Source organism: Oculina patagonica, chromosome 11 (assembly GCF_052425735.1).
Source record: "Oculina patagonica isolate OP01 chromosome 11, crgOcupat, whole genome shotgun sequence".
Taxonomy (NCBI): domain Eukaryota; kingdom Metazoa; phylum Cnidaria; class Anthozoa; order Scleractinia; family Oculinidae; genus Oculina; species Oculina patagonica.
The window spans coordinates 17,884,031-17,905,335 of NC_135768.1; the positions used below are offsets into that span (position 1 = coordinate 17,884,031).

Sequence of the window (21,305 nt, forward strand, 5' to 3'; positions counted from 1 at the left end):
GAAGGCAATCTTTGAGGATTACGCTGGCGAACTTTCCCATGAAGATTACAAAGAAGTCATTTCAAAGCTGAAAAAAAATAAGTTTTCGCATCTTGTTATTTCTCATCGCCACCCTTACGGCACAGAATTTTTTTATTGAACATATTTTTTAGAGTAATAAATGGCTGACCCGTTCGCAACTTCCACCGATATCACTGCAAGTGAACGAATTATGTTAGAAACGTCCGTAATGGAATTGCTTGAACCTGAACCAGGCAGTATGCCGTCAGAGATGCAAGCAGCGGGACCTGACATTCCAGCTTTACGTGAACAGCTTGCAAGACTTGTTTCAACAGGCAAGTCTAAAGAAGCAATCGGTGTGCAGCTAACTCACGATCAGGTAAAGCGCTTGACCGACAAAGACGTCGAAAAGTACTTCAAGAGGTACGAAGCGTATGTTGGGGCCAAGACCACAGAAAATCTTATCGACAGCGCGCTCACTCTTTTTACGAAAGCCGCAAGTCTGTTCGTGCCCTTAAAAAATATTGAAGCTTTGCAAAAAGAGCTTAAAAATGACTACATCATCAACAACGAGCTTTCCAATCTTGTCGGCGGTTTGTCTTTCAAATACGGCAAGTTTCTTGCTCCAGCTTCTGTTGCTTTGATAACGGCAAAGCACATTGATTACAGCACAGCACCACAAGCGACTCTAGAAAGCGAGCATAAAGATCTTCCTGAGTAAATTACTAAGCAATGCTAAGAAAATGCTAAGTAATTACTGAACAATGCTCATTAAATGCTGACCAAAAAAGTTTGCTAAGCATTTTTCATTTAAATATATTATTTTTTCTAATAAATGGCGGACCCTGAAACACAAATACCGAGCGAACCTGCAGTTGTTCAAGAAAACGTTCCACAAGTCACTTCAACAACTCCTGCAACAAAACCTGCCAAAAATCCAAAGCGAGTGGCTGCTGGCAAGCTTGCAGCTGAAAAAACAAAACAGGCTCGTGAAGCACAGAAAAAAGCTGCTGTCGAGGCCGCTGCCATAATTGCAAAAGAAAAGGAAAAGAAATCTGCGGCTGCTAAGCGAAATGTAACTCCACCCGTAACGGAACCAGCTCCGACCGAGTCTCCGCCGGAATCCAGCGGTCTAAGCACAAATCAATGGATCTCTTTGCTGGGCATTGGCGTTGCAATTATCACAACTTATGTCAAACGCGAAGACATCAAAGCCTTTATCAAGAGCAAAACCCACCCAGCCAAAGGCACGGCACCAGAACCCGAGCCAGCTCAAGAGGCTCCTGCAGAGCGGCAGCGAATCAGCGCATCATCGAAAATTCCGCAACCAAAAAGAGGAATTCGTCCGATGGATTAATAAACTTTCAATTAAATATTTTTTCATCATTTTATAATAAAATGTGGAAAGTCCCTGACATCCAACAGTTTATGTTAACCGTTGCTGCAGTTTCAACGGTTGGCTTGGTTTGGATAAATTTCACTGAAAAGTGCGTCAAAACAATCGTTTGGATTGCAAAAAACCCAGATATTTTCGTGAAAGTGCGCGAAAGCGCTCAAGAAGAAGGGGAACAATGTATTTTCAATTAAATGTTTTTTTTTATTTTATACTGAACTAAGTTCTACCGTCATGTCCGACAACAAACTCGTGAAAACACTCATGGATGCAGCCACCATTACAGGTCTAGCCGCCGGAATCGGCTGGGCTGCCAAAAAAGTTGTGAAAGAAAACTTCACATCCGACCCAAGCAGCAGTTTTATGAACTATGTAAAGTTCACAGCCGTCATGACAGGCAGTATTGCACTAAAACAATATCTCGAGGACCAGAAAATCCTCCCCACCAATTAAAAAAAAATTCGCATAATATAAGAACAAAGACACACAATGGCAAGCATCGCGATTATGGCTGGCGGAGCTATCTTGAACGCTGCTGCTTTCATTGGCGGCAACTACCTTGCTAGAGCTTTGGGTGGCGGAGATGACGCCGCTTTAAAAGAAAAAGAAAGACACGACAAAGCTCTCGAGGCTTACCAGGCCGCTTACGCGAAATACTCTCGCGACCGCACCAAGCTCCTCGACTGGATACAAACTAACGCGGAAATAAAAGAGCAGGCCAAACAGAACTTCACTAACACTGACTACGCTTTCAAACTCTACAACCAGGCACATCCTGACAAGCAAATGATTCCTCCAAAAGAGCCAAAGTTTTCTGATTTTTATCAGCCAAGCGAGCAGCAGAAACAAGGTGAACTTATGTTCGTTGGCGCTGGCGCGCTTGCACTTGGGTACGCTGCCTTTCGGTTTCTTTAAACTTTTCTTTTTTTCTTGTATACGCATGGATGCAAAGATCTCGAAAGTCTACTATAGCCCCCAGGGCTACTGGAAAGGAATTGCCGCGATAAAAAAATTAGCCGAGGCCGCCAAGGTTTCCGAAGATGCTGCAAAAAAGTGGCTAGTTAAGCAGGCCCTTTGGCAGATCTACCTTCCGGCACCACGATACGTTCCTCGCCCAAAATTCGATGTTTCTACTCCTAACGCGGTCCACCAGGCGGACCTTCTTTTTCTGCCACACGACAAACTGCCGCGAGGGCGAAAAGTTTACAAATACGCGCTGACTGTTGTTGACGTTGCCAGCCGTTACAAAGAGGCCGAGCCTTTGACCTCCAAAGATTCAACTGAGGTTGCAAAAGGTTTTCAGACAATTTACAGGCGAAGTGCACTAAAATGGCCACAGATGCTGCAAGTTGACCCCGGGCGCGAATTCATGGGCGCTGTTACCAAAGAAATGGAAAATCACAAAACCTATATTAGGCGCGGGCGTGTTAACATCCACAGAGATCAAGCCATTGTTGAACGTTTTAATCAAACACTGGCAGAGCGCCTGTTTGGTTATCAGTACGGTGTCGAGATGACCCTGCCATCTGGCCAGAGGTCGACAGCGTGGGTTAAAAGGCTACCCGAAGTTGTTACAGCTCTGAACAACGAAGTAACAAGTCTTACTGGCAAGAAACCAGCTGCCGCAATCAAAGAAAAGGCTGTTTTTTCCAAACCGTCGTCAAAATATACAAGACCTGTTGGCTTAAAAGAAAAAAAGCTCCCCTCTCTCGTTAATGTGCGCTATCTTTACCAACCTGGCGAGCTGGAAGGCGGCGTAAAAAGGGCTACAGATCCGATTTGGTCATTAAAAGTCTACAGCATTGAAAGGTCTGTTACTAAACCTGATCAGCCAGTGCTTTATTACTTGCACGATGGCCCCAAGCGCGGCTTCGTGCGTGAAGAATTGCTTGTTATTCCTCCAAATACACAGTTACCACCAGAAAAGCTATAAACGTTCTGTTTATGTCGGCTTATACCCGTAAGCATTTGTATGTATCCCATCATCCGCTATCCATCGCTTTGAGTCAAAAGGCGACAGCGAGACCTTGTTGAGATGCATTCCGTAAATCTCATGTCCCACGCTTCTAAGTATGTTCATTCCATGCCATAACTGCTTAGCGCTAAAAAGCGTTTCCTTATACTGTTCATGTACAATTTGCTTCTTTACAACGCTCTTTTTTACACCCTTCGCTTTTTTGATTTTTTTTTGGTCTTCGGTTTGCGCCCCATAAATTATTGAGTACATTTTCGGTCTGAGACAAACACACTCTGATATGGGGGTTCCTGCGCATTCGTCTTTCATTTTTCCCAAGACCTTTTTGTTTTCGTATGAATGGAGTGGATGCTCTTTTGGGTAGTCGCTTGTATCATACAGAGTTTTGTTCCATTCCATGTCTTCGTAGATGTCATCTGTTTCGATCTCGAGCAAAAGGCTGTCTGTGTCCGTATACAAGAGCTCGCAACGTGGACCGTATACCTTTTTCAGATGGTTGTAAAAGAAATCATACATTAGTATCTTGCTGTTGTCAAGGATAGTCATCCCAGTGTAAACAGGCTTATTAAGAATAAGCTTGCTTTTGCGCATGTCTATTCCAACCAGATCGTTAGAAAACATTACATGCCTTGAGTACAATGGGCTTGCAATCAATTTTCGTATTTTGTTTGTTTCATTGCTTCGCACTATTTTTATGTCAACACGGTTACGCAGGTTTTCCATTGTTTTTCCGAAAACTGAGTTATTCATGAGCTTGTAAAAGTTCTTTTCAAAGTCGTTTTTCGCTTTTTTCCTGAATTCTGTGTTCATCCGGATGTACGGCTCCATCCAGCATTCTTGTTCGAACTCCATTACTTTGTGAACTTTTTTTAGTTTCATGCCCTGCTTAAGATAAAACTGCAAGTTTCGGTAATGCACAACATAGTTACTTTTGTCCTCAAGAGTCAAAACAAGCTTTTCGCTGTCTGGTGGGTCCAGATCAAGCTTATCTTTTAATTTTTTTTGGTAATCAGAATAAAGTTCCTCGCTTATTTTCTTTTTCTCTGGTGCCAATGGGTAGCTGTTGTGCTCTTCATGAAGTTCTGCGGGGTATTCAAGGTCTACCTCCAATATCCAGCCAGTCCTTGCAAACTCCTTTTTTCTCATTATTTCTTTTTCAGTCGGCATAACTCTTTTCCATTTGAAACCACTTTTTGGCAGTGGCTTGCTCATTGCCCACCCATAAAGGTTGTTTGCATCAAGGTACATTATGTATTTTTTTGGCTTGCTTGGGTCATAGCCTTCAACATAAGGATTGTTTGCCTTTGCATATCTCTTGCTAACCATGGAAATACCTCCTCTTATTCCCCTTTCGACAAATAGATGCATTTCTGAGTCTGTAAGGAGCTCAAGCTGCACGCCTGTCTTTTTCAAGAGTGCGTCCCAAGAAAGGCCAGGCGACGTGTAATAATTCGCAGGATCCAACCCGTACTGCTCAAGGCAGATTTTTCGGAAGTTTTCGAAAACGTCAGCCAACAGGGACACGTCTGTTTTCACGTATAGGTCGTGGTAGTCACCAAGCGTTTTGCATCCAAAAGCTTCCCATACCCTCTTTGCGTGATCGTACTCTTCGTCTGTTATGTGCTCGTCGTTTAGCTTGCTGTAAAACTTTTCTTTGTCTGGCAGACTTGTTTCGTCAAGCCTTTCCCACGATTCCATGTATTCGTAAGGGTAAATTCCCTTTTTTAAAAGAAGTTCAAAATTTTGTGAAGAAAGAGATTTTGTTATTTTCAATGACTCTTTCGGTGTTGCGCTTACAAGTGAATCGAGGCTTCCTTGTAGAAAGTTCAAGCTGTCAATAAAGCGCAGACCGCCAAATGAAAATGTTATGTATTTCTCCATGTTGTTGGCTACGCATTTCACCTCTTTTTGTGTCGATTGAGACAGCTTTGACATCGCCTGCATTAAATGGTGTGCATCATAGCCCCTAAGGTTGTGAAATACAACTGGTATTTGGTCCGTTTTTGGTTTTATTCTCATTTTAAGGTTGCATGCGTTGTGCGCGGCTCCTCGAAACTTGCCTGTTATGTGGCAATGGTCCTTAACTGCATCTCTGAAGTTTTGCTGAAGCAAAGGTTGTCCACAGCATAAGCAGTCATCTTGTTCTTCTGCAGCTTCTTTGTGCTCTTCTTCTGTCAATCTTTTTAGAATGAGAAACGAACTGTCGTGTTCTTTCTTTACATTGTAATAACATTTTTTATGCCATTGCCCATCATAAGTGTATACTCTACCTGTTTCACTTATCCATACAGGTAAAGAGTCTAAAAAGTAATCTTTTATCAAACTTTTTTCACAAATATGGCAATCAGTTGCATTTTTAAATTTTTCCCAATCTATTGCTGTCATCACAAGAGGTTTTGGCGATGACAAACTATTTCTTATTTTTTTCTCTTCCTCTTGAAGACAGTTCAAAAACACTTCAACAGCATTTTCACCTCTGTAAACCACTGGCCGTTCATTTCTTCCGTCACTCCTTACAACTGTGTAAGCAAAACCACATGCCTCGTGCTGTTCTGTTTTCTCAGTGTAGCTTTTTTGCTTGCTCTCTGGCCCACGCTCGCATCCTTGAATCTTTCTGACCAAAGCCTCAAAGTCCGCATATATCACGTATGGCGCCCTCATCTGTTTGTGATGATTTTGGAAAGAAAGGGTGTTTTTCCCCTCTTCCGGCATCTCGATCCTTGTTGGCCTGCCGTTCATGCCATTGCAATGTTTTTCGTGGTTCTCGAGCAAGTCAGGTCTTGTGAAGCCGGTCAGGCACATCATGCAAAAGTGTTTTGCAGAACGATGTTTGCTCTGATCAAAGAGTAAAGCGCTTACTTTTTTTACAAAACAGTAATGCTGAATTAATCCTGACTCTATTAACATAAGGTTTATACGAGGAATGGTTTTTTCTTTTTTGCTTATTCTGTGCACAATCACACGATTGTCTTCCCAGCCGAACACATTTATTGCGAGGTTGCTGTTTTGCCTCTCGAGTTTGTCAATCTGTTTTACAGGTGTGGGGAAATCGATGCCTCCGTAGTTAATTCCGTCGTTGGCCGGGTATTTGCTTGTTCTTTGAAGGTTTTTTCCGTCCCTTGGAGGAAAAAGTGCAGCTCTCAAAGCCCACTTCAAACATTCGTTATCCCTGTTTTGCACGTTGATTATTGCTTTCTTTTTTGCCAAATTGGCTGGGAGAGGCAAATAAGTTCCTCCGCGCAATGGCTGATAGCGTGCAACATTGACGTACGCTTCGGTTATTCTTTCAATAACCCAGCCTGAGCCGCGCTCTGACCAAGCCTCAATTTGACCTTTTGCTCTTTCAATAAATCTATCGAAATCTTGTTTTATCTGTTGTTTATTATTTTCGTTAAAAACGTGCGGTTCTTTTTCTTTAAAATAATGCTCCATCTCTTGTGTTACACCAGTCTCAAAATTTTCTTTTGTAAATTTTATTTTCATCTCAAAACTTACTTTTACGCTTTTCAAATCTCTTATTTCATTCTCTACCAAATAAACAAACTTTCCTTTTGTTTTCTTTTGAAAGACAAAAAGGTCTTTGCTGATTCGGCTTCCTTCTGGTATGGTCATTTTCCACACTCGTAGCCATTCATTGAAATCGGATTGGGCCAATAAAAAATTGTTGTTCCATTGTGGATTTTCTTTAAAGCCGCGAATTTCCTTCAAGAGTGCTTGCAAAACTTCTTTCGAATAACTTGCAGCAGTCATGTTGGCGTTTATACCAATGAGAAACATTTGTTCAATAGGAATTTTTTCTGGCACATCAATGGTGCTTGAGATTTGTGAGCTCTCAAGCCGCATAGATTTTGGGTGCCGCTCGCGATTTTTGTACACACATATACGGTGGGGGTTTTGGACACTAATCGAGACAAGGAGCGAGGCGAGCCCGGGTGAGCCGAGCGAGTTGTCTCGATTTGTGCCAAAACCCCCACCGTATATGTGTGTGATTGCATTCTATATTATGCAGTTCCAGAAATATCCATACCCACCCAATGGAAGGTCAAATTATGAGAAAACCAAGGGGGAAGGAGGGTCTCCAAAACTAAAATTTTCAAATTAAAGTATAGTGCTTAACTGGGATTTCCCAGAGGTGTGGGGGATTTAAGGCAAAACACCCTCTGTGAGAGGGATATGCAAATTTTCCATCACGATACATTTTTCATAAAGTTACCTGGTACTAGAAGATTTGGTTCAACGTGACATCCTGTATGGCTTACATTGTAGTTAGCCTGGCAAACATAATCCATGATTCATTAAGACTTGTTTCATTGAGCCCTTCGCTGAATAAACGGTTGCTAAAGCTACCATTTTTAACATTGATCGCTAGCTTCGTTCGCCATCTTGAAAATTACCCAGAAGAAACTGGTAACTGGTTTCTTTCCCAGGGCCCTCTCGTTCAACCCATCTGTCCTCGAGATGTATTTTGGGACATTTTCAAGATGGCCGAAAAACTTATAAAGAAAAGGAAGAGAACTCGTGCAAAAATTGATGTTAAATTATTGAGAAGTTTCGAAATGGATCACACGCAGGTAAGCTAAGCCTTTTAACCTTGTAAGGTATGTTTTGAAATGAGGTAAAACAAAGCAGATAATGGAAATTAAGGAATGCTTTGCATGAGGAAAGAATAATTTCTTGTTCATGTGTACTGAACACTTTGTAAACATAAAATAAGCTTATGGTCATTTCTTTTCGCTGTTTTTGCTGGACTGAGAATGATGAAATCAAGGTGTCTCTTACAGGACTGAGGAACAGCTGTCGTTGCGAAAAGGCATCAGCCAGTTCATTTACACGAAATTAAAATGGATTTATCCCAAGGAAAAGAAAAGGCAATTGGTGTTTTCATTTCTGATAGTGACAACAAACAGCTGGATTCCAAGGAAAACCATCAGTGAGGTGCAGAGGATGGGCCAGTGGAAGACTTGAAGATAAGTCTGATATTTTTTCAAGGAGAAAGAAATCTCATTTCATTTCAGTAAAATTGATTGTGTCATAAAAGTCTCCTCAGCTGGGTTGTAATTTGTCAGACTCCTTTTTTGTTCTATTTGTTTGAAAAACATTGGCACATACTGTCAGAACATTCTTTTATTAATTCTGCAGTCAATGACAATAATTCATGCTATGTGATTTGATAAGGATTTAATGCTCACCTGTCAATTAAAGCATAGTGTTGTTGAATTAAAAAAAAATCCTACCTGTGTTTATACAACAGTTACATTGAATTGTCTATTCATGATTGTTTTATTTACATTAGTTTCTTTTTTCATTTATTTATTATTCTGTCAGCTATTTATGTAGCTTTAATAATATCATTGTATATGATGATGATGATGATCATTCATCATCATACAGCCACCTAATGGGATAGTTTGGTGTCTGGATGCTAGATAATTAATTAAGAACATGAATCCATATCAATACTTAAGCTTGTCCAATTAGGAAAAAATAATTTTCTAAAATAAAATGAGATTTGGTTTCATTCAATTTTTGATGTCATCTGAATTTTTTCATAACTGGACAACATGGAGCCTCATTATATATTCAAGACATACAAAAACTCCATGGCATTTTTTGCTTGTATGTTAGTCAGGCATATTATAATTATGTTTTAACCGGTATCGCCTCAACATTAGATGGGTCATATTTCCTTAACTCGCCTTAACTCGCCTTAACTCGCCTTACCTCGCAACTGTTAGGTAAGCTCATTTTTTCCTTTACTCGCCTTAACTCGCCTAAACTCGCATTAACTCGCACAATCTCGCGGCGAGTTAAGGTCCCAGAGTAGGCCTTGATATAAGCTACGTTTTTGCTATGTTACTTAAGAGAATTATTTGTAAATTTACATCTCTAAGTGGACAGTTTTGTAAAACAGTTATTAAGTAAGTAAGTAGTAGAGCAAGAATGTAAATAGAGCAGCTATATATGATATTTATTGTTGTTTAGCAGAAGCAGTTGTAATGTAGCTTGTGCCGTTAGTGTTTGTAAGTAATGTAAGTTTCTTTTGTAAGAATGTCGTTGTGTTGCAATTAAAAAAAAAAGTGATAAAAAGGAAGAGAAAAACAGTTTCAAACTCCTCGTATGACCCTGGTTTTCTTTTAATTTCCAAATTTTGAAGGCACTGTGTATATTGATACGCGAGTATTTTACTGGAAAATAGACCAATCGTAAAAGTAATACAAAACTGCATCCGGGACTGTATTTTCCATATCCTCACTTGTGAGAATATCGATGGCGTCATTTCCCGCCTTTGCGACCGCCATTGCACGGTTGTTTCTGCAAAGCTCCCAAACGCCGGTTGGAAATGGCGAGCTATTGAGGCCTCTATCGATTCGTAAAAGTTAAGTAAAATCTTTTACTGAGGAGAAGGAAAATGCTAAAACAAAATAGAAAACTTCATATGACTTGAAATTATTTAAAAGAGCTTCTTGCTTGTGGAGATGAAGGGAGGGGAAATCAAGAAATTCCTGCAGCTGCCGAACTACAAGACTTCGCAATCAGAAATCAGAAAAGCAGTGAGTTTGAGCATACATAGATTTTAAAACGGCAAGTTAAAAAAATCAGTGAAAGTGATAAAAGCTAACAGAAATTAAAAAATGAAAAATGTAAACATGGTCGTCTAAGCTTAAAATAAAAGCTTTCAATAAAAAATCTTATATATATAATATATAACTCTCGATAACCATTCTTTGATTCCCTGCTTTCTTAATTCTAATTGTCAGTGCCTAACCTATTCAGAAGACAGCAGCATTGAATAGCGACTTTCTCCACACTTATTTCCACGCAAAAGTGCTGAAGCAAAATCCCTCATAGAGTTACTTTATGAGGTACATGTTGATTATCATACAAAATATGTCTTCAATAAAAGAGAAACTGGGCCAAACAAAATAACAAAGTTATTACAAATAGTACTAGTGAGCAGGTGAAATGATGGACATTTAAATAGGTTCAAACAACTGGATGAAGAAAACTTTTTTTCATCGCGTTATAAAGACTTACCCTGTTTGCACGGTTAATCGGTGAGACCTAGACATGTTCAAGAACAAGACGACCTCTTTTTCTCACAATTCTACCAATGCAGATTGGACTACAAACTCGCAGGGTTAATCTTAGACTTGCCCTAAGTCGCTCGTTTTTTCTTTGCATCTATAGTTACTTAAATAAAATCGCTTTGAAATCAAACGCGAAAAAACACTTGAGTAAAATCGCCTTTGAAATCGCGCGCGAGAGATCGCGCGGGATTCATTTCTGTGAACGCGCGCGCGAAGGAAAAAAAATGACACTTGCCAAGGAATGGCTCGGAACGAGCGACTTGTGTCACTTGAAGGAAATTGATTCTGGCTGACGTTTATCATGCTTTTGTGCACTGAATTGGTTTCTTTTATCGTATTGACGTCAGTTTCGCGCGCCGTATGCAGCTGACGCGCGCTGTGGCGTGTGTTAAAATTGCGCTTTTATTCCCTTTTTGTGGGAAATCAGACTCAAGGCCCTTGATGGCTCTCTCATTTCTCATTTCTCAAAAGAAGACATCTGTGTTGTTTGTTCTAAAACTGGTTTAACTGCCGATGTGAGAAGGAAACAAGTCTACCCAAGAGGTAAAAAGTTAAACGCAAGCTTGTCTCGCGAGCAGCGCGCGCTACGTTGGCAGGCACAGCGCGCTCAGTAAGTTTGCGCGCAATACAATATGATTGACATAATCTTGATGGCGTCACCGGTTGAAAAATCCACCGGTGACGCCATATTTCAGAATTGGCGCGCTGCAGGTGAGACAAGTCGCTCGCTCCGCCACGATCCTCCGCCATTTTGTTTCTCGTGCCCGCGCGCGCCCTCCGTTTTTCGTATCCAGCGGTCTCCTGGGAATCTAACGAGCGACTTGGAGCAAGTCTAGGTTAACCTCTGCTACAGTTTTCGCTGTTTTATCACCGATAGCAATAGTTGGAAATGCGCTGATTATGACAGCGATTGGAAAAGGACGTTTGTGAGAACACCATTCCATATTCTTTTGTGTGGATTAGCGTTCACTGATCTGTGTACCGGACTCATCGCTTAGCCTTTCAGCGTAGCAGCCACTTTGACGAAAGTAGCAAACCCTACAGTACAGTAGTACAGTACGATAGGTCGCTGCTTTATATCACCTTGACACAATCGGCGATAGCAGTGCCGTTTATTTTATTTCCCTCAGCGCATGTCTCGACGATCGTTGGTTTCATCGCGTCGTGGATGTTTCATTGTTTTCAATCTGTTACTGATTCCCATCCCCACAGTTGTTTGTCGCGTTTTATAAAGTAATAAAAATGAAACTTATAAAAGATAAATTTACATAATAACTATAACACTGATGCTCTCATGCTATCTTAAGACGTCATTCGCCTATTTTAAAGTTTACCGAAGTGTTCGTCATCACCAACAGCAAGTACAAGCACGCGAAACATCTCAGAATTTTGGCCGACAAGCAATAGACCTGGCGAAGTACAAGAAATCTGTATCTTTCATTTTGTATATTGTAGTGTTATTTTCGTTCTGTTTTATTCCTTTTATTATCTCTAGTGGCGTGCGTATAAGTGTACCTAATAGTTTTGAAGTTGCTGTGGCCAACAGGGTGTCAAAGGTTCTTTTATTTTTGTCTTCGTCACTCAACCCATGCCTTTACGTTTGGAGAATGAATGATATTCGTAATGGAGTAAAAAAGTTATTCTGTAGGGATAGCTAAAGACTGAAAGACTCTTTTGTCTCATTGTTGTGGATTGTATGAGTATACATGTTTATTACATACGTAATGTATTCGACAGAGTTTAAACGTACTGCCTAATTGTAAAGTATATAAAAACTTCCTTGATCAACAATGACTGCAATTTTACTTGATTTTCTTGTAGAGAGTATTTAAAGCAAATACTCTAATTACTGTAAGATCACAAAAAGATGTAGATAGCACGGACATGAAAAAGATTGAAATTATTTTGTCGCGATCATGTGACAACAAACAATTTGAGTCTCCAACGTTAGTCGTAAGAAAATGACCTTTTGCCCCGGGAGTGGGGCACTCCCTGCAGTGGTTTAAACGGGGAGTTTCCGCCTAACAGAGGTTCCTTTTTAAGGCTGTATGTGTATTAAAACGGTAGGGTTTCTACGAGGTGGAGTATACAAAGGGTAGGGAAAACTATCATTTAAGTATTAAAAAGGAACTTCCAAAATATCTCGAACAGACATTTCGAACGGAAAGAGATGTGGTATCATTCTGTAGGTATGTGATAGGGGTATCAAGGGATACAAACGGGGTATCTTTTCTGTAGATAATGGTATATGAATGGGTAAGAGATGAAGCTTCCCCGGACAAAAAGATTTTCTAGTATCCTCCCCCCCCCCCCCTGACATTCCACACATCGAGTACTTACCTACAGGGAGACTCGTTGTGAGCTAAGGTCATTTACTTGGTTCATATTTGACACGTGACCTGTATATTGCTAAGATCAGCAATGTCGAAAGTGTCCTGTTAACCTGAATCGCTTTAATTTTTGTAGTTTATTACTGTATAGTTAAATTGACTCCATTCTATATAAAATATGTAAAATTGTAATATATGTATAATAAAATTGCTTGAAACAGTGGACTGTGACGAAATTGTCATATTACTGTAAACTCTAAAGACCTGCATTGTAAGATCAATAAGTCCCTGAAAACGACACATGCGATAAATGCACAGAGGAAAAATTTCAAATGCGCTCTTTTCTGCTGCGATTTTGTTAGTTTTAAAAATACCAGGCTACCAGATAAAATTCAGTTTTTCTCGTTAAAATATGCTCGATCGTCAGCTGTTTCAAAAATTTACTTCCTGCTAAAAATTTTAATCAAGGTGAAATTTTAACAGAATATAAATTCAAGGATACAAACGGAGACTTAATTTAAATCCCAACCTGATATTATCAACTTTGCACCTCCTTTATCCATTCCCAAGAGTAGTCAACATCAAATGTTTCCGTATTATTACAAAATCAGTACATTGTCAAGAAGACAGGTTATGGAAGTAAAACTAATCTCTCAAATTTCCGAAATATATGATAATCAATAAGGGAATTCATATTTTGAACCTCAGACAAATCATGTTAGTTAAGATTTTAGCCGGTCATCCTGATTTTGTATCGAGTTAATCGACTAAAACTCAGGGTAGTATGGAAAGGATAAAGTTGAGTTTATTTTAATCATCATCATCATCATCATCATCATCATCATCATCTCGAACAACCCGGCATCATGACACTAATAGTGGGAGCATGACCCGCCAATTTGCCCTATCTGCCGCCATAAACTTTAGATTTTGACGATCCATTCATGCCAAATTGGCATCCCGCTCCACGGTGTCTCTCTGTGCACCGAGTGCAATACCTTCCCCTTCCTCGCTTGCCAGGCCTCCATTCCAAAAGGCCTTTAGGGAATCCCTCATGACCCATACGACTGATATGGCGTTTATTTTATTGAAGAAATTTAATTATCATAAGAAAAGGGACCATATACAATGGAAAATTTATATTAGTTACAACTGAGAGTGTGAAGCTACTAATTTCATTAATATTTAGCTGGAAATTCATAGGTAGATTGGGTGAGGCCCGGAAGCTTTATATGCCAAGGAATTTTTCTATCTAAGTTAAAAAAAAATTGTTTCAAGTTTTCCCATGGTTTTCTAAATATTGAAAACTGCTAAGATAATAGAAGTCGACACTGCTCTTCTGATAACCCATATGGCTATTCTGGGTTTATTTCTCGCGTAAATACACTGCCATGAAATAACCTTTAAATGCAATAAAACACTTATTAAACTTTGTTATCAAATCTAGAGCACAATAAAAAAGCTAGCCTATTATATGAAACAGTCGTCCGAGTTATTCTTCTGGGTAGCAAATATGCGACCATGTGAATGAAAACTTACTTAGTTATTCATTTTTAGCAGTATTCTTATTGCTTAATATGCTTAACAAGGTGAATAAAACTTGGTCTGTGAACCATTCAAATAAAAGCTATTGAGCAGTACTTCCACGTGGCACTGTTTATTATGCTGTGCAAGGTGTTTCTAACTATTATATATGTTTGTCGATAAAACATTTAGAGTGACCATTCGAATACGATCTTTTGGGCATTAGTATTCATCTGGTACTGTTTAATTGTGACAAACAAGATTCTTTACTGCATTACGAATATCATTCATTCTCCAAAGATAAAGGCATGGGTTGAGTGAAGAAGACAAAAACAAGAGCATCACAGAGACATTACCGGCTGCCGCTATTGCTGAACTTTTACCTAGACTGAGATACACCCCAATAGATATAATAAAAGGCAGAAAACAGAAACAAAACAGAACTAAAATATAAAGGATTGATATTACAGATTTCTTGTACTTTGCCAAGTTTATTGCCGGTTGACCAAAATTCTGATACAGTTCATTGGTTTGTACTTGAAGCTGATGACGACGAATAATTCGGAACACTCTAAAATAAGCAGTTGTGATAGCAAAAAAGCAAACCAAAAGCATTGTTGAGTTCATAATACTAAAATCACGCCCATGGGTTCCATTTATGTCGTATAAAAGTCGACAAACTACCAAGGGAATTGGAAGAAGCAGCAGCACGCAAACTGTTAAATATTTACGACTTGATGTAAGCGAGGATCGTTGAGACATGTGCAGCCATCGTTCAATAGACATGAGCGTTATAAGAAGAATCGTGATCGAAATAAAGTAGGTTGCACTGCCATTAGCAATCGCCTCTATGGTAACATAACGCCACTCGCAAATTACTTCATGGTTGGCCAAGAACATCAAAATTGTGGCAGTGTAGAAAGGCTGAGCGATGAACCCGGTACACAAGTCAGTGAGCGCTAAGCCACTAAGAAGAATATGGAATGGTGTTCTCACAAACGTCCTCTTCCAAATCGCCGCCAAAATCAACGCATTTCCCGTCACTGCCACCGGTGACAAAATAGCCATGGCGATAGAAGTTGAAAACGCACTCGCTTCGTAAGAGTAAGATTCGTAAATATTATTGTCATCTTCAGAGGTACAGGGAGTGGGAAAACTTTGACGAGGAGTGGAGGTTGTGTTATTAAAAACGACCTTCATGAAGCTTCGCTTTTAAATGTCTGCAGTCACATCTACTTTGTAAACGAATTCAAATTGAACCCAGCACAGATGACCACCTTTTGCACTTCAAAAGGCGAATAAGATGTTTGCTTGAAACCTTGCTGGCGTTGGCGTTTTAGGTGTCTGTGGATCGTTTCACCTGCTGCTTTGTATTTAACTACTTCTTCAAATATGTCATTCATTCTTTTAAAATTATATTACATGTATGTTAACTACTTTTTGCGCCTCTGTTCTGCTGCCAGTCTTGGATCTAATAAGACAAAGTTGTCTTACCGATATCAATAATATTGGATTGATTTTGTTTTTGGATAGACGTTTTGCTTCCAGACCTAGCTTAGAACTTTGTGCTAAGTAAATAAGAGTGATAAACTTTAGATATGACTTGCAAATGTACCAGTTTAAAGGTTACGAACGAAACTGTTGCGTTAAAGAAATTAAGGTGGCCCGCGCGTTTTAAAACGGGAAAACGTGAAGCGATTGCTTATATTTTTGAGAATCTGAGAGAATAATGCTTAAATTATATAAAATGATAAATTTTATGGCGATCAAACGCGATTTGTTTAAGTTATGAGCGATTTTCGAAAGCCTTCGTTTTTAATAAAAAGCGATTATTTTTGAAATGCCACGGTGAAGTTTTTTGTAATTACCCCAAAACGCTGCCAAACAGTTGAAGTTTACTCACAACATTTTACAGAAAAATCCACTCCGTAGATTTCCTGAACGAGAGACATCTTTATTTCGCCTTTAAAAACTGTTGTGTTATGCGTCTGACTTGACCGTCGCATAAATGTGATATTTATAATAACCCAGTACCAGCCAGTTTTGAGGCTAATGTCACCTTAATCTTGTGTGTAAAAGTTAAAAAGATCGTGTGTATACATCAAATGTTAGCAGTCAATAAAGATGGATGGTTTTCAGCCGAATGTTTGAAAATATCAAACAAATGACGTTATTTCAAATTGCGAAAAATTTGTCGATTTGTTTTGCATTTTTTTAAGCTGAAGCTAGAACAGGATATTGCAAAGCTTTGTACCGAGTTTCAGCGTATTTCATTCATACGGTTTGAAGAATTTCGGTTGCAAAGTCAGGTACATTTGCTTTCTAAGTTCTAGTCGCTTTGTAAACCCCGCATTTCTAATGAAATTATACTGTTGTTTTCGAAGAGAGGTGTTACTTTCAAATTCCGCATGATCTTCTGCCACTTGGAAGTAACGCAGCTTAAAATCATCGCTAGAAATGCGAGACATTGGCTATTACGCAATCAAATTCGAGCCATCTGGCAGCCGGATTGGGATGCAAACATTTACAGGCGTTTGTATGGAACATGCAGCTAAAAAGCGAATATCTCTTGACGAAGTAAATAAAGTAAAATTGTGCAACTGCAGCATGGTAGGCTATTATACCACGAGGCAAAACATGTATAGATTATAATAAAGTAAATGAATTTCATGTTTACTTGCGAACATTTATGTTCAACCATTCGCCACGCAAAAATTGTAAGGATTTGTGTGACATTTTGCGAAATCGGGAAAAATCATAGTTTATAAACTGGGAATTCCGACGCTGTAGGCATGATGGCAAAAATGTGCAAGTGGATATCGTAAATACATAAGACAAATTAACTTACTTGCACTTGTATAGTCCTCGTAGACTAATTTTCATGTTTACTTGCTCTGGTTGAAAACTGCACATAAACCGATCGCGTGCAATTTCCCCGCCGATCCCTCGATAAAATCCATAAAAAGTGCCGAGTTCAAAATGCGATATCTCGGCCAAATGTGCTCCAAATTCGCTTCAAAACCCATCGTTGGAAAGCTCATCTCTCCCTCTTTTTGTGCTTTTGTGCAATTATTCTGGTCAGTGGACTTTATAGGGGCATGTGCATTGCCTTTTTACCGCTGTTTCAGGCTTTGAATATGAGCCCGCTATAAACCCGAAACAAAGGACAGCAGCCAGCGGTCAGTGCCAATTACGCGGGTTTTTCAATTATTTCTGCGAAAAAAAAATATTCCGAAAGTACAATGTCTGACAATCTGTCGTGGAAAGAAAAAAAAAAAAAAGGAAGAAGAAAGAGGAAAAAAAAAAAAAACGCCGCCATTTTCTTTTGGAAGATTACCGCTGATATGCGCCCGCTCTAAAAATGTCCCAGATTTCTGGGCATGAGTTACTATCTTCTGCCATTAGGGAATACATTTGCAGGAACGGTAATCGTCATTTTTGTAGTAACTATTTTAAGCTGCGTGAAGCTTCGTTACGAAGTTCGCAATTTGATTGACAACTACGTAAAGAAAATCCCAAGTTCGCGGCGAACTTCGGAAGTTTCAAACAATCTTCGCAAACCGCTTGTCAAAAGTTTTGTGAAACGCTCTGTAATTTTAATTTGTACTTTACGATGAAAGGGAACTGTTTCCAACAAACTACTACGAGACCTTTACTTTGCCATTCGCTGGGGACTCTTGTAAAAGCCCGAAGGGACTCCCTTATCCCCCAACATATTGATGTAAATTGATGAATGAGTTATATACATTTAATCCTTCCTTCCTTCCTTCCTTCCTTAACGTTTCCCAAAAATTTTCACTGCGTGTTTTACAGCCTTTGAGTGCGGTAGAGTTTACCAAATTTCGATGATTGCTTTCATTTTACCTAAACGCTCAACTAACTGTTTTGTGACTTGTAATTTATATCTTTGCCCGTTTTTAACTGATTTTAAGTTTTGTAGCATGTTCCGATCTTTTCTTTAGGAACGTTCCTCTAATATAATTTGTTCCTCATATTTGTGTTCCTGTTAACCTTAAGAGGACCAGCTTTTTATAAAGTTAGGAACAAAACGTTCACCCTAAGATAAAACAGGAACATTTCGTTCCGAGTTCCCAACTGTTGATGGAACATATTGTTCCCAAATTGATAATTTAGGACTGCTTTGTTCCGAGTTCCTATCTGTAAATGGGACGCGTTGTTCCCAAATTGATAATTTAGGACCGTTTTCTTCCGAGTTCCTATCTGTAAATGGGACGCGTTGTTCCCAAATTGATAATTTAGGACCGTTTTGTTCCGAGTTCTTAACTGTGAATGGAACGATTTGTTCCCAAATTGATAATTTAGGACCGTTTTGTTCCGAGTTCTTAACTGTGAATGGAACGATTTGTTCCCAAATTGATAATTTAAGACCGTTTTGTTCCGAGTTCCTGTTTGTAAATGGAACGTATTGTTCCTAAACTGCTCATTTAGGAACAAATTCAGGACTCTTTGGTTCCGAATTCCTTGCGCTTACTTGACCATTTTGTTCCTAAATTATATTGTCCATTGAAATGAAGAAAAACAATGGGGCGCGCATAGACCTGCTTGGGCAAGCTGAGCACAATCTTGGGTGTCATGAATTTTGCACAATAGTAATGAGGGCAGGCAAGAAGAGGCACGCCTTGCCAAGTTTAAACACGAATGAAGTTCCTTAAGGTGTAATCGGTGCGTCGTATTTTTTTGGAAAAGAAATTCAGTTCTAGGAGATTGTGTTGACCATTTTACCTTGATGATAAAATGAGCAAGAAGTGTAAAATCAATTGGTCAAATATCGATGGAGCATCGCCCAAACCAAAACGGCTTCACCTGGAAAAGAATGAAACCGACCGATTGTATCATTGCCCAATACAAGTGTGTGACCATGATGGCTTTCAAAGTCAGAGAGGGTGCAGAAAACATATGAATACCAAGCACAGTTGGTTCTTTTACTTTGACGAGAAACCTGATCTGGGAATACTCGCTGCATACGAAAGAGAAGGCGCCAGTGATGTTAAATCGAGTGAAATCACAGTACAAACTGCCAGAGTTTTGCCTTCATTTTCAGTTTCCAGCAAAATTGGCGAATCGTTTGTGAAGTGGTTGACGGGAAGTGGTGGGGGTTGCAAGAAAGATCGTGTAGCCCAGCAGATAGTCAAGAGGTGTTTCAAATTTCTCAAATTTTGCTGCGAAGATGAAGAGGAATTGAGTTTTGAAGTGCTGGATTTTAGCCTGTGTTCGCATAGTTTGTTGTTCAAGTTTATCGACTACTTGCAAGATGAATGCAAACTCGGACACGGTGGCCGATTGGGCTACATTGATGCGATTTCCGAATTAATCGACTTCAGAAAGATAAATGGCGCATCAGACACAGTTCTTCGAAATTTGTCCTCAACGGAGCTGTACCTCAAACGAGCGCGCAAAACCGTGGCAAAGATGATGAGATTGCAGTGGACACAAGATCTAGACATTGAGACTTTGGATGCTAGAGGGCACTGGGCAACCATGGAAGAACTGTTAGAAGTGGTGACATTTCATTTGCCTCGTTACGAAAACACGGTAAAGACTTGCAAAACTATTCCGGGTCAAGTGAATCCTTTGGACCTAACATTTGCCACGAAATTTGTCGCCGTGTATTTATTCATAAAGGTGAAGGGATCTCGCCCTATGACTTATCAGTACTTGACGGTGGACATGGTTAAAACAGCTAAGGCGAACGGAGGATTCATTGACCAGAAAAAGTTCAAAACGGCCAGCAAGTATGGATTTGACTCATTAATTTTGACTGATGCAAGCATGCGGGTGCTGGAAAGCTACATAAATTTCGTAAGGCCATTACTCAAACCCCAGTGCGACTTCGTACTTGTCACTAGAAACGGAGGCCAGCATAGCAAATTGGGCGACGTCATGAGTAAATTGGTGTTCGATGCAATCGGGAAGTATATTCATCCAACGCGCTATCGTCAAATTGTCGAAACGCAAAGCCTCAATCTACTCACAAGCACGGAGCAACAAATTTTGTCAGAAGACCAAAAACACAGTTCTGCCGTTGCAAAAGTTCACTATCAAAAGCAGAGATCGCGCGAAGTTGCTGTGAAAGCTCACGAGTGTCTGCAAAAGCTACAAGGAACGAAAGGCCCAGATTTGGATAAGGAAGTGCACACGAGGTTTAGCGCTACAACTTCAACAATTTCAGAATCTGTCGGAACAACAGAATCAATGAGCGCCTCTCCTGAAAGGGACTCCCCTCCCAAAAAACAATTGCAAATTCAACGAAATCATCGCCGGGTGTTGAAATTCACGGAAGAAGAGGACAATTTTCTCAAGAAAGGTTTAAAAAGATACGGGTTTGGACAGTGGACGGCAATTTTGAGAGATCCCGATTTCAAATTTCAAGACGGAAGAACGGCGGACTCGCTTAAGAAAAGGGCTGGAATGAAAATGCCACTAGCTTAATTAACAACACAACATGACTGCTATGACATTTATTTCAGATAATTATACACCGTGTACATGCACTTGAGCGAGTTTCGATGTGAAAACTTATCTTAAATTGCAATAAAGATAACTTGGCTACGACGCCATCGCCTGTCGGGGATTATCCGAGTGATGGGTGCAAACAGGGATGTTTTTCCGCTGTTCGGATCGCCAATCAAGCACAGTACTTTCTCTTTGTGCTGCTTGATTCCACAGTTTAGCAACCTGATGTAGTACTCGCAGAAGTATTTCATTTCTGACTCGGATAGGCTGTTTTGAAGAATTTGTTTGAAATAAACTGGATCTGGTGTTTTGTCGTGCTTGTAATCAACAAAGGCTCTGGGCGTTTCTTTGCCGACGTCTGCGTCTTTTATGGCGTTTACAACGAACCTTCTCTTGCTCACTGAAAAGCAATACCCATCTGAGACCTCAATCAGATCGAAGTTGATTTTGAGTTGATTTGAAAACTCACTCTGTGGATCGCCAAGTATGCTATCTAGCTTGTTAAGATGCTTTATAACGAT

General features: G+C 39.8%; 3 protein-coding genes across 3 annotated transcripts in view; 1 reads left to right on the forward strand and 2 right to left on the reverse strand.

Annotated features, from left to right (window-relative positions):
- The window catches only part of LOC144629503 (uncharacterized), a 317,369-nt gene that overhangs the window by 200,118 nt on the left and 95,946 nt on the right, over positions 1-21,305 (reverse strand). The window lies entirely within an intron of this gene.
- LOC144630907 (uncharacterized) lies at positions 556-7,211 on the reverse strand. The gene is made up of 3 exons (XM_078489270.1): positions 7,133-7,211; positions 5,429-6,580; positions 556-638 (listed from the first exon to the last, which is right to left on the reverse strand). Exons 1-3 carry the CDS (start codon positions 7,209-7,211, stop codon positions 556-558), a joined length of 1,314 nt encoding a protein of 437 aa, XP_078345396.1.
- LOC144629915 (uncharacterized) lies at positions 18,254-20,887 on the forward strand. The gene has a single exon (XM_078488161.1). The coding sequence runs from the start codon at positions 19,066-19,068 to the stop codon at positions 20,758-20,760; it is 1,695 nt and encodes a 564-aa protein (XP_078344287.1). The 5' UTR covers positions 18,254-19,065; the 3' UTR covers positions 20,761-20,887.